General features: G+C 35.3%; 1 protein-coding gene across 1 annotated transcript in view; it reads left to right on the top strand.

Moving 5' to 3' along the window:
• CUL5 (cullin 5) overlaps nucleotides 1-8633 on the top strand; it is a 32032-nt gene extending 23399 nt beyond the window's left edge. The window contains exons 17-19 of the mRNA XM_026721022.2: nucleotides 1001-1119; nucleotides 2920-3043; nucleotides 4800-8633. Coding sequence (XP_026576807.1) covers nucleotides 1001-1119; nucleotides 2920-3043; nucleotides 4800-4994 — 438 coding nt within the window. The 3' untranslated portion in view covers nucleotides 4995-8633. The remainder of the gene's footprint in view (nucleotides 1-1000; nucleotides 1120-2919; nucleotides 3044-4799) is intronic.
• Nucleotides 8634-13043: the final 4410 nt, after the last annotated feature.

The following is a 13043-nucleotide window of genomic DNA, read 5'->3' on the forward strand; positions in this document are numbered from 1 at the left end:
GCTCTCAGCCCAAACCAGCATTTCTGTATTGCTACTTTCTGGTTGCTTAGGTAGAAGAAACTGGTAAACTCTTAAAAACAAAAACCTGAATACGTTGTGCTGTTTTATTGCATTGGACTGTCTAAAGTGCAAAAGAATGCCAAACCTAATCTAGTATATCTTTAAAAGGCTGCATGAGTAATTTACATAACAATCTTCTTAAAAGCATATTTAACAAGCTGATAAATATTTGGAACATCCTACCAAAATGCATTTAAAGTATTTATTATATCAGCAGTTTTCCATATATTTTTCACTATATATTTTCTCTAAATGTATCTGGAATTGAAATGGGATCTTTTGAATAAATAAAATGCATGTTCTGCCTTATTTATCATTTCTTTGCACTCTTATTCTTTAAAAAGCAATTTCATTTGCCTCTGTTGCATTGATTCTGCATTCAGTTCATATAAGTCTTTCAGAATATTTCTCTTAAAGCTTGGATAAATGCATCTGTCACAAAATAGTTTCCATAAAGTGTTTTTCATTTATATGTGAATATAATAATATTTTGCCAATTCATTGCAAATTATAGATCAAATTATAAGATGCTGTACTTATTCATATTCACATTGATAGACCAATATTTTCAATTTCAATTTCTCTTAATCCTTATTTTATCTTGCTTTCATATTAGTTATAGCTTTGTGAAATATATTAAAAGAAGTTATATGTTTTGTTATGTCTTTTTGCTAAAATATGCAGTTTAATGTTTATGTTTTAATTAGTCTAAAATGGCTTGCTGATATCAGGTTATTATCAGGTTACATTTCAGGATGATCAAATGTAATGCATAAGGCTTTTCTTTAACATCTAATTAAGGTAACAAAAATTATTAGCTTTTGCTTAGGAAATTAAATGAATTTTGTCAATTAAGGCATGACAAAATTTGATCTCTATATTTGATCTATATTTGATGATATTTGATTCACAGCCTTCTTTTCTCTCTCCTAATTTACAGTCTCTTGTAGCATTTCCAAAGTTGAAACGTCAAGTTTTGCTGTATGAACCTCTAGTCAATTCACCCAAAGACTTTACAGAGGGAACTCTCTTCTCAGTGAACCAGGAGTTCAGTTTAATGTAAGAAGTGATAACTGGCTTGCTCACAAATGTTTTATGGATATCCAAAGATAACATTTAATATTGAATAGTTCAACTGGTCTTAAAGTTGAATAAAGTTAATAATATATTAGAATTAAATTACATTTTTTTACAGTTTGAAATTGTAAGAATTAAATGTTTTGCTATACTGTATGTTCAGCTTTAGAAATACAAATCTTTCCTTTCCTGAAATTTCAGTTCATCAAAGCTATTATATTGACTGAAGACCAGAATTTAAGTATTCTTTGGATTATCTTAAATCAAACAGATTTAAATTCTTTACAAGTTTTATTGAAATAAATTACAACTATCTTATTTTGCTAATGAAGGATCTTGGCAAACCCATTTCTTTAAAATGACCAGACATCTTTAAAGCAGAACTGTAAAATATATAACTGTATAGTATAGGTAACTCCATCTCCCTTAAGTATTCCAGTAATGCACTAAGTATTATCCTGTGGGTTGCCTTCCCTGGACCATAATCTTCTGCTTCTGAGAAAGTTATTCTTAGTTCATTAGAATTTTTAAAGTAGTACCATAGATAAAAATTCGTTGTGGTTGCAATTTGTCATAATTGCAAACTGGCTGTTAAGCACTTGAATTGTGTTCCAGTGACTACAGGGCTGCTGCAGTGGCCAGAACTTTGAGGAAAAGTTGTAAATCCCTTGGTTCAGTGCCATCATAATATCAAACAGATTATTGTTAACATATGAATGCCCAAAGAGATGAAATACTACGCATAGTATAGTTTATATTAGATGGGCATCCATATAGCAGCAGTGGGTTTTTTATGTTTCTAAGGTAGAATAGCAGGACTCCTGAGGTCAGTTTGAATTCTGAAATTTCATGGCATAACCATGCAGAATGCTTGGTAACAGTGCAGAACAATTCTTTTTGATACAGTTTAACTTTTCAGTCTTTCTTCCAGCTCTGGTATTTTCTGACAGTCTCCTATCCAGGTACTAACCTGGTTTGGCTCTCTTAACTGCCAAATGTAAATAGTAATACAGAGACAGTGCAGAGAAGAGATAGGCCAAGCTTAGTTGTTCCCATGCACATGCCATGTTCTCTGCTGACACTAAGGACAATGAAGTCATTTGTGCAATCAAATCATTTTGTTTGCAGTTTCTCATAAATTGTTGCTTATACTGTCTAATGGCAACAGCATTTGCCTAGATAGAGTTCTCATTAAAGATAGGTCAGATGGCCTGGAATAATATAATTAAAGTACTAAATCCAGCAGTTCTCAGCTTGAAGTTTATTTTTGTGATGAACTGTTTTTCAGCTTCAGTTCTCTTTTATACATTGTATTGAGATTGTGTTATAACAAAAGTTTTTTTAGGAAATATGCAATATTGGCAATTAAATTATACTGTTATGAAGAACACAGAATAATATGAGTAAAGCACTTTGAATATTAAGGATTTGTAATATTGATTATAGTGTTAGAGCACATTATTTTGTTAGTAAATATTAATGTCCCATTGGCCATCAGAGTGCTTTCAGCCATCGTAATATGTATAAATATAAAAAAATTAAATCTTTGTGAGCATTGTGAAAAAGCCATTACATTTTCAAGTAAATGGAAAAAAATAGGATTGCTTTCCTAAAAATCATTGGAAATTTTATATGGATACAATTCTCAATGTCTGTATTCAGTTTCCACTCTGTAGTCCAAGTAGTTATGTCTCCCAAATCTTCAAGAATGTCCACCAATTAAAACTAACCTACATATGTTTATTTTATTTATTTTTTTGCATTTTCTGTTTGTTTTTTCAGAAAAAATGCTAAAGTTCAAAAAAGAGGTAAAATAAACCTTATTGGTAGACTGCAGTTAACAACAGAGAGAATGAGAGAAGAAGAGAATGAAGGAATAGTCCAGTTAAGAATATTACGAACCCAGGTATGTTAGGTTGTTGATTTTAGGTTGTTGTTTTGTGTAATTCTGGAACCTAAGAGATATGATATGCAATTACAGTATGCTGTTCAAAAAGTGGTGTTTTGATGCTTGACAATGCTCCCCCCTTCTTTCACAATATGTAAGTAGATGAAAAGTAGAATTGGCACTATAGGCTGTGGAGATTCATACATTAACTGTCTGACTTTGTTATCAGAAGGGCTCCACAAAGCAGGCAGTTGAAAAATAGTTTTTCTTCTAAGTTACAAGACACAAGCTGAAAACGTCAAGGAAGATAGTTTGAGTAGGTTTCATTTTATACAGTGCAGGAAAGAAAGAGTAGTAAGAAGTACAGGAAAAAAAGAGTAGTAAGAAATGCAGATTGATCTTTTAGTACTTCCACTTAAAAGTTCTTGTTCATTGGTCCAACAATGAAGATACCAGGGAGCCATTTTCAAGGTGGCTCCTTTCATTTGGCATTGCATACCAAATTTTACCAAGTTCTAGCAGTGTGCTTCATCATTACTAGGCACATACTGCATGGATGACAAGAGCTGTGGTGGCGCAGTGGTTGGAATGCAGTACTACAGGCTACATCTGATCATCGGCTGCCAGCAGTTTGGCAGTTCGATCCTGACTGGCTCAAGATTGACTCAGCCTTCCATCCTTCCGAGTTTGGTAAAATGAGGACCCAGATTGTTGAGGGCAATGTGCTGACTCTGTAAATCTCTTTACAGAGGCCTGTAAAATACTGAGAAGTGGTATATAAGTCTAAGTGCTATTGCTATTATAAAGGCATTATTAAACAAGTGCCCATTAGTAGAATCTGGCATGGGGAGGGGTGGAGGAACAGAGTCTAAAATATAAAGAAATACAAATTTGTAAATTTAAAAAATGCTAAAATGTAAGTTTCTTGACTTTGAGGCCAAGTTTGTATGTATGTCTAGGAAAGGAATACTTTGGCCATAAGATAGTCATCAGCCTGTAACTGACAGTATTTAGCTCTGCAGTGCCATATGGATATTCTAGATCATTTTGTATGTTGCAAACTATAACTTAGGAAATATTGCCTTCAGCTGTCCAAATGACAACTCTGAGTGGTCCACTTCTTTCTGTGATCCTTCTATCCCATTTTGCCCATATATTGGATCATAAATAATGTTGTCCCATACTTACAGAGAGTAATTAAACCTTCCCTCAAGTTGGCACCTTCTAGGTGCGTTGAGATTGCAGCTGCCAGAATTCCCAGACAGTGTGGCTTAGTGAGTGACAGATTGGAAAATATAGAGGACAAGGCAATGTAGAGAAATGTAGAGGACAAGGAAAAGGACCTTAACGGAAATACGTAGGCCATTGGAGTAGCTAGTAAGATCAAATGGAAATTGTCTTTTACATTCGTTAACAAAAATCCAGTGTTATAAGAGCAATTGTTTTGTATGACATAAGGTTGCATTTTCAGGTTAAGCTATATGCATTTAGTATTTTCCTACATGACTAATAACCATATTGCTAAAAATAACCATATGCAACCAGGTGGGTGAGTATGTATATAAAGTGTATTCTTTTATCTAAGCTAGTCTGACCTTCCCAGTTACTAAAACAAACACTTCTAGTTTACAGAAGACTAACAGAGTGACCTAACCAGATGCTTGGGCAATTGTGTATATGATATCTCTTTCAACTTGTTTGCTAGATCCACTTTGCTTGTCTTGGACAAATATATCCAAAGTGCAATTTTTCCTTTTTTCTCCCCTCTTTTTAGGAGGCTATCATCCAAATAATGAAAATGCGGAAGAAAATTACTAATGCTCAACTTCAGACTGAATTAGTAGAGATATTAAAAAATATGTTCTTGCCACAGAAGAAAATGATAAAAGAGCAAATTGAATGGCTTATAGAACACAAATATATCCGAAGAGATGAATCTGATATCAATACATTTATATACATGGCATAGCCTAAGGATTTACTGGAAAATGCCAAGAAATGTGCAGTTGGAGTGGTTTGGGCAGAAAAAAAAATACAAGAAGACTGTGCTGTAAAAGGACTTGACCTGCATTACTTACTCAAATTCCTGCCTTACCTGATCAGAGGACTTTATTTTGTGAATCTCTCTCTCTCTCTCTCTTTTTCAGTTAGCATGATGGTGTTCCCCTCATCTTGTGCACATTTTTAACAGCATGCTGGTTTTGTGGAGAAACAACATTCACAGAGAGCCCATTGTGAGAATATTAGGATTTGAGTTGTACCTGGAAAAGAACAGATCTGGGATTTTTATATTACAGAACTTGCACAAAGAAAAATATTTCAAGATATTCATGCACTGAAAAACTTGCTAGTTTTCATTTTCACATAAGAAAGAGAGAAGCAAATAGGTTAGATGTAGCACTTCATACTTTGTGTTTTGGAACAACTGCCTAAATGTATTGTCCTCCTTTTGATCTCTTCCCCATGTGTAATATTTGAACAACACACAAATGCATCACATCTATATATACATATTTATCTGTTAGCTTAAACAAGTGTTTCAGTATGAAAATTGGATTGGAATACTGGGATACTAGTAATCCTAACAGGATATATTATATATATCACATAGTTTGCTTCAATCTCTCCCCTCCCCCCTTTTTAAAAAAAGTTCACTTTATTCATGGAAAGATCTGTTTGTAGTGAAAAAAAATATTAAATGTATTTGTTTATACATTTAATACTGGCATTCACTATTTTAATACTGGCAGAAAAGAAGTACATTAAACATAACCAGTACACAGTTCCCTCAAAATAGTAACATTTTGACAATCCTTATATATTCCTTTATTTATTTGAAAATAACTAAACTTATGTTTATACATGTAATTAAACTCTGAAAAAAAAAAAAAGAGAAAGCGTGGAAGAAGGCATGTTTTTTGTCCAGTTTGATCAACTAATAGATTGATCAATCGCATAGGCTGTTGACTTACTCTACCAACAACAGTTGTAGCATAGCCCCATAAGCTTAGTGACATGTATCAAACCCATCACTATGTTGAAGGCCCTTTTCTCTTTTCCTTTAAAAAGTCTGCCTCAGATTTAAGTGAAGAAACACACACTAAGGCTGTGAAATAGTTTATAGAGGGAAAAAAGAATACAGAATGTCAGATTAAAATAAATGCTAGTGAAGGACTCCCAAGGTTTTAGTTTCTCTAAATGATTTCCTATTGTGCCATATTGTTAGCACCTCTTTTGCAAAACTATGTTTGAGATTTTAGCAATGCATATGAATTTTCTTAACTTTCAGTTGTTACATTAGACTATGGCTGCTAATTGGTAGAAAAGTAAGATCAAGACAGATTGTAATTGTGGACCAAATGAATTTAGCAGGCTGTATTTTACATAACAAGACAGTGCCAGGGGTATAATCCAGTGGAAATGGAAATCGGTTCAAACTGCAAGATTTTCTGATTTCTCATCTGTACTCCCTTGTCTACAATCTTCCTGAATAAATTCTTAAAGAGTGCATGACATGTCCACAGGGGAAGGAAAATTTGTCTCCTCCTCCAAATTGGAAACTGGTCTTTGAATTCTGCCTCAAAACCTTGCACTGATGCACACATACAGATTATAGCTACCAACTATAATGAATGTCCCCAGGGCTAGGTTGAGAAAACCCTACTATGATGCAGTGAAGAATTGCAGGCATTCATGGTTATGAAAAAGTAAATGAAGACAGGGTGCTGACCTGAAGTTTCATCTTCTGTATTTATGTGCATTTTTTATTACTTGTAGAACAGAGATATTTTTTAAAGTGTTCGCTGCAAACTTAACATAGGATTGTTAAAATTTCAATTTCAAAATGTTGTGAATAAAAGTCAGAAAAAAAGTTGTATATATTATCCAACATCCAATATATGTTAAACTAAAATTGATTTACCAGAAGTCTTTTGTACATGCTACAGGATTTCTAAAACTCCGTATTAGATTTGGAAATAAAGTTAGAAATGGGTAGAAAAAGACAAAAACTTTTTTTTAGAAAGTATGTACATATTTCTAAACTTCTTTGGTAGAGTCCTTTTGACTTTGCTTCCTGTTACTTCGGATGCGAAAGGAGCAGGCACGTGGCAGTGAATATCCAACCAGCCATAAACCTCATATTTAATGATGTCCAAATGCTAGCAATTTGACTTTCAGAATGATTTCATTTCTTAGCAGGGCAAGTCTTTTAAAAATTAAATCTTGTGTCTGACTTTTAAGTTCCTTTAGGCTTAATGAATAGCTCCTCAGAATTACCTCTCTCTATACTTCCTTTTGCTTCTCAGAAACAGAGATAACTGATGCAGTGTAAAAGATTATTTTCTGAAGGGATACCATCCGCAGGTATACATTAGCCTGGATGTTGCTAGTGGAAAACTTATTTACATTAAAAATATTGAGTACACGTGTCTTACTTTTTAATCCCATTTCATTCATAATTTAAGTGGGTTTAAAGCCAGAAAATAGAACAAACAATACGCTATAAGCATAGTTCAGTATTTATGCACATTGGAATACATGCCATGTGAAACATGATTCAAACCTCACACCAGCAATTTTCTTACAGCTGCAGCATCACATTTAGCATTTCTGCTTGGACATTTTCAACAAGATGCCCTTAAGGCTATCTTAGTTGTGAAGGTAGCTATATATGGATTTAAAATATATGCAGAAGTGTGGATACTTTTCACATCTAAAAGTAAATTAAATAATCAGTCCTTGCGATATGGCACTTTTCAAGCTGATTTTTTTAGCTTTGGATTATTTTTTATTATTATTTTTGTTCCCTCCAAAGACCTAGAATAAAGAGGTGCTGCTTCTAGGAAAAAAAAATGTTGCCACGAGCATTGCCATTGTGGTTTGTATTAGGTTATATTATAAATGTGAAAAATATGCTATGAAAAATAATGTGAGTTGCATTGATTTTAACTATACTTACAAAATGTTTTGTCACAACTAATGAGGTTCATACTCTACTTTGAAGTCTTCCATTTTTTTCTTAATCCCATTGATGTCTTCGTGTACTATCTATTCATTTATTGTTTTTCTTGGAGCATAGTGTAGTTAAGTTTTAGTGGTGGTTCTTTCCCCGTTTTTTTTAAGGCAACATGACCTGAGTAATCATAAACTTTGGATTTTATTTGCATTATGGTATCAGTTGTGAAAGGTACACATATAAAAATACAGAGGAGAATTTTGATAGGTTCATGGACAAATTTTGGCATCTTGAGTGCAAAATTATTTTCATGGAACTAGTTGGAATGCTGTGTTTGTAAATTCAAGGTTCTATGTGTGAAATAAAACAGTACTCAAGAGCATTTTTGTGAATGGACTATATGTAGCCTGGAGTACAGCGCAAACTTGAGTTTCCAAGGTTGTAATATCTATCTACATATGGTAATTTACAGTTTGAATGTATGCCACTACGTATGAGATAATGCTGTACAATTTTGACTGGTAGCAGTTTCTTCTTGTATGGCAGTCTGGCTGAACTATTTTGATGTACTGCTTAACTTTTGGATTTTATTTTTTAAGTTGTATAATTTATTTTCATGCAAATAAAATGTAATATAAAATATTCTAAAAACAATATCATAAGTTTTTTTTCTAATGATTTCTTTCATTTATAATTCTATCCCATATCAATAACCATATTAACCAAGATCTGAAAATGGCATTCCCAAGCTAATAGTAAACTTATAAAATGAAAGTTAATTTTCAGGGTATTTTGTAATAGGGTGCCCACTGGAAAGCAAAGCAGGTCAGCCCTAATTATTACTTGGGTGGACCCCATCTGGGAAATTAACATATTGAAAGAAAGAAAATGGCAAATCAACTTTTAAATTATAGACAACAACAACAGCAAAAAGGCATGGGTGGATGGTCAGCAAAATTTCATTAAGAGTTACCAGAGATAGCAACATATGACTCTTGACGAATGTATCTTTCATGTATACTGAGAGCATTTGCACCAAGACAATCCTTGTGTGTTCAATCACATTTGGCCAATAAAGAATTCTATATTAAACTGGATCAAATAAATCAACTTTATAATCCTTCCCTTTTAACAATCTTGGTCTTTAATCCCTTAAAACAATATTCTAGAATTTGATTTCATTTTTTTATTTGTTCCTTTTCACAAAATCCTTCATTACTTTAACAGGTCTCTTGTAAATCCGATTTGGGAAAGTTATCTAAGTCACTCTTCTTGTTTGTTATTTGTAACACTTGTTAATTATTAAGACTCAACTGGTTTCATTTGTATATCCAGTATATCAACCTTTTTCTTAGCATTCTTGTAACCTTTTATTTTTAAATTCACTTTCAGATTAGTCTCAGTCTTATTCTTCGATGACACTTTTATATGCTATTTATAATGGCAAACATTCTTAAAAGTAACTCCCAAGTCCATTATTCACAAATACCCTTTAATACATCCAGTGTTCTCTTAATTGTAATCTTTAGTTCCTTCTAGTTCCCTCTGGTGTCCAACCTTCAAAAGAAGGCCTTTTCAAAGGCCCTAAAATATAGCTTTGTCAGCAGGCCTGGGAACCACAAATGGAAATGGAGCCTATCAAGTGGCTAACAATTGTATTCTTGCTGGCATGGGGGAGGGGTGGAAAAGGGTTTTTTTAAAAAAAATGATGTTAGTATATGGTAGAATTTACCACCATATTTTCCAATATTTAATTGTAAGCCATCTGGAGCCAGCAGCTATATAAATATATAAATTGCTTACTTTAAATAATAAGTAAGTTAAGCTATGCAAGTGTAAATAAAGGTGCCAACCCAACAAGGCTAGCAATCTCCTAATATCTAAGGGGCTGTTACAAAGAAGGAAGGCAATCTATTCTCCAAAGCATCTGAAGGCAGGACAATAGGTAATTTGGAAACTTACCAAATAGAGAGCTGACCTAACTAAAGAGAAATTTATTGACAGTGAGAACAATTAATTAGTGGAACTAATGCCTTGAGAAATTGTGCTCCTTCACTGGAGATTTTTAAGAACAGATTGGACAGCCATATGTCCAGAATGGTATAGGGCAGGGGTCGCCAACCTTTTGGACCTCAGGGACCACCAAACTCATAATTTTAGATCCCAGGGACCACTAACCAGTTCTGTGGGCATGGCCTAATTTGTGGGTGTGGCTTGATGGTCATGTGTCTGGCTTGGCATGGCTTGTATGTAAATATTATAAATATTTATATAAATATTGAATTTTTTATTAAAAAAGAGCAACTTTTACCCAAAATCAGGCAAAGCAGGCAGATTGAGTTGCTCACAGAATCATTCAGTGATCTATCTATCTGCCATCGGCTAACTCAGTCTCTCAAATTTGCTTGCTGTGAGTCTGCACTGAATTTGCTTGCAAGCAAACCTTCACTCCTAAGGGAGGTTTGGATGTGCTGAGCCAAAGATCTAAAGACTAGCTAGAAAGCAAGAAATCCAACCATTTCCTGCTTCCTAGCTAATCTAAATCTCCCGGCACAGTAGAACAGATGATGGTTGGAAAAACGAAAAATAGCAATTTAGCAGGCATACTGAGTAAGGAGTGAGTGGGTGGGGAGGGTTCCTGCGGGCCATGTGGGCGGCGCAGCCTTGTGTTTCTGTGCTGCCTGGATTAATTGCTTTGTGGGGGTGCTCTGGAAGTGAGATTTCTCTGTGGCCCACCAAAATTTTCTCACGGCCCACCAGTTGGTGACTGCTGGTATAGTGTCTCCTGCTGGAGCAGGGGGTTGGACTAGATTTAGAAGATCTCCAAGATCCCTTCCAACTCTGTTCTTCTACCAGAGGCTAAACAAACTGATTGAACTATTTTCTCAGACTCTTGGACTTTTAAGTGAGGGAATTGTACTATATTGTACACAACTGATTTATGTTTTATCATGATTTAAGCAGTCTTTGTTTTTATAGTTCTTACTGCCTTTTTCTAATTTGGCTAAAATAATATTTATGCATGTTCAAATCCTTTGTAAGTAATTCTTACACAAAGAATTGTACTTTTATTACCCAATCTTCTTTTTATAACCTGTAATATGCTCCTCTGCTATCAGTGTGCAATGAGTCTAGGCAATCAAGTTTAAAACTGTGGTGAATTATATACTAGAGTGTAATGTGATAAAAACTTGTAGAAAAAGAATGAACCCTAGGGAAGTTTTCCCAACTGTTAAAGCTGGATCCCATTGTTTTAAGTGAAAAGGGAACATAACAGTAGATCATCTACTAATTTCAGGTTATGTGATTTGTTATAAAATATACAATTATGTATGTGTGTGAGAGAGATCTTTCTCTGTATATATGTGTGTGAGGGTATATGTCTGTGTCTTAAATTACTTGAGGATTCAAAATGGTGCTGCAGATTACACCACACTGTCTATGTCGCACAGCACACTGATTGACCATGCTTCCTCATTTATTACACCTCCTGCATGATTTAATAGCCTCTGTGTCGCTTTTACTCAGAATGTGATGCAAACTTCAGGGGTGCTGTTTCTACACCGACATCCACTAGGTTTCTGTATTTCCTTTTGACTTGAAAGATGTCAAATTTGGAGGGAGGAGGACAAGCAGACAAGCCATCTAGAAAAGACAAGCCATAAATCCAACACTGTCTCTGGTTGATGTTTATTCTGATGGGTGCAAAGTCAGAGGAAAACACCTTGCCTTTAATAAATGCACAGTCACAAATCTAGACACCACCGTTCAGCTTGTCAGCTCTTCAAGACAGGCTAGTAAGGAAACAGACACCTCAATAATAATAGAAACACTACCTTGTGGATGGCAATTTTAAGATTGCAGATATCAATTCCCAGATTTCAATTCCTAGCCCTGAGGAGCACTGGCTGAAGACTTCTGGGAGTTTAAGACATCGTAAAGTTTGCCAAGTCTGAAAAACATTTACGCTATAGTTACAGAATCTTGGAAGTCTGTCTCTCAGTTTTCCCTTTCTTCCTTTTTTATACCTCAGGAAGTTAAGACAAAGCTAGCCAGGATTTCTTCCTAATGTTTTACTTCCCAGGCTTAAAACATGTTTTCACATCTGTAGCTGGAGGATTTCTTCAAGGTGACTCCTTTCGCTGGCTACACAGCAAAGACTGACACCAATGCACCAGACTAAGATTGGCAGACAGAATTCATACGTTACGCTGGCAATTTTGTGTTAATCCAGGGAGAGGCGGAGAACACTTTTACGTGTGTGTGTGTGTGTGTGTGTGTGCACACGCCTGCACCTTTAAATCAGTGTTGACTCCTAGTGGCTGCTTGGACACATGTCTGCAGTTTCTTTGGCAAGTTATTTTTTTATTTTAAAGTGATTTTATTTTAAAGTGACTGTTTCCCACTATTCAGAGAAAGGAACAAGCCCAGGGTCCACCCGCTGGATTTATGTCTAAGGCAGGACTAGAGGCCGCGCTTTTACTTAGCAACAGGGACAAGGAGTGAGATGGGGAGATCATCCCCTTCCTATCCTGCCTTGATCTACACCTGCTATTCTCCAGAGGTCAACCAACCTTGGCAACTTTAAGACTTGTGGACTTCAACTCCCAGAATTCTCCTGCAGGTTGGAGACCTCTGTGTTAGACCAGTGGTTTTTAGTTTTTGTTTTTTACAAATTTGGCCATAATGGCTGGGGAATTCTGGGAATTGATTACCAGACATCTTAAAAAGTCACCAATTTTGAAAGACAGGTGTTACTATCCACGTTGCTAGCTCAACCATATTGTCTCTTGTAATCATAGCAACTATAGTCTTCCCCCCCCACCGCAGACCTTTCTTTAATTTCCTACTTCTACGGTCGTCTGACGTCACCTACTTTCCGCCTTTTGCAACAAACTCTCCTCGCTTCTACTGTCCCGCCCTCTTCTCTCTCTCTCTCTCTCTCTCCCGCCCCCTTTCTCGTGACTCCAATAGGAACGCTTCTCGGTGGCCGCGCCTGGATTCGGAGAAAGGCGATTGGACGGAGCCGGCCGCCCTTCCTTGCCTTCCCGTTGGCCGGGC

The sequence above is a fragment of the Pseudonaja textilis genome, chromosome 7 (genome assembly GCF_049901715.1).
Source record: "Pseudonaja textilis isolate UNSWEBS1 chromosome 7, rPseTex1.2, whole genome shotgun sequence".
Taxonomy (NCBI): domain Eukaryota; kingdom Metazoa; phylum Chordata; class Lepidosauria; order Squamata; family Elapidae; genus Pseudonaja; species Pseudonaja textilis.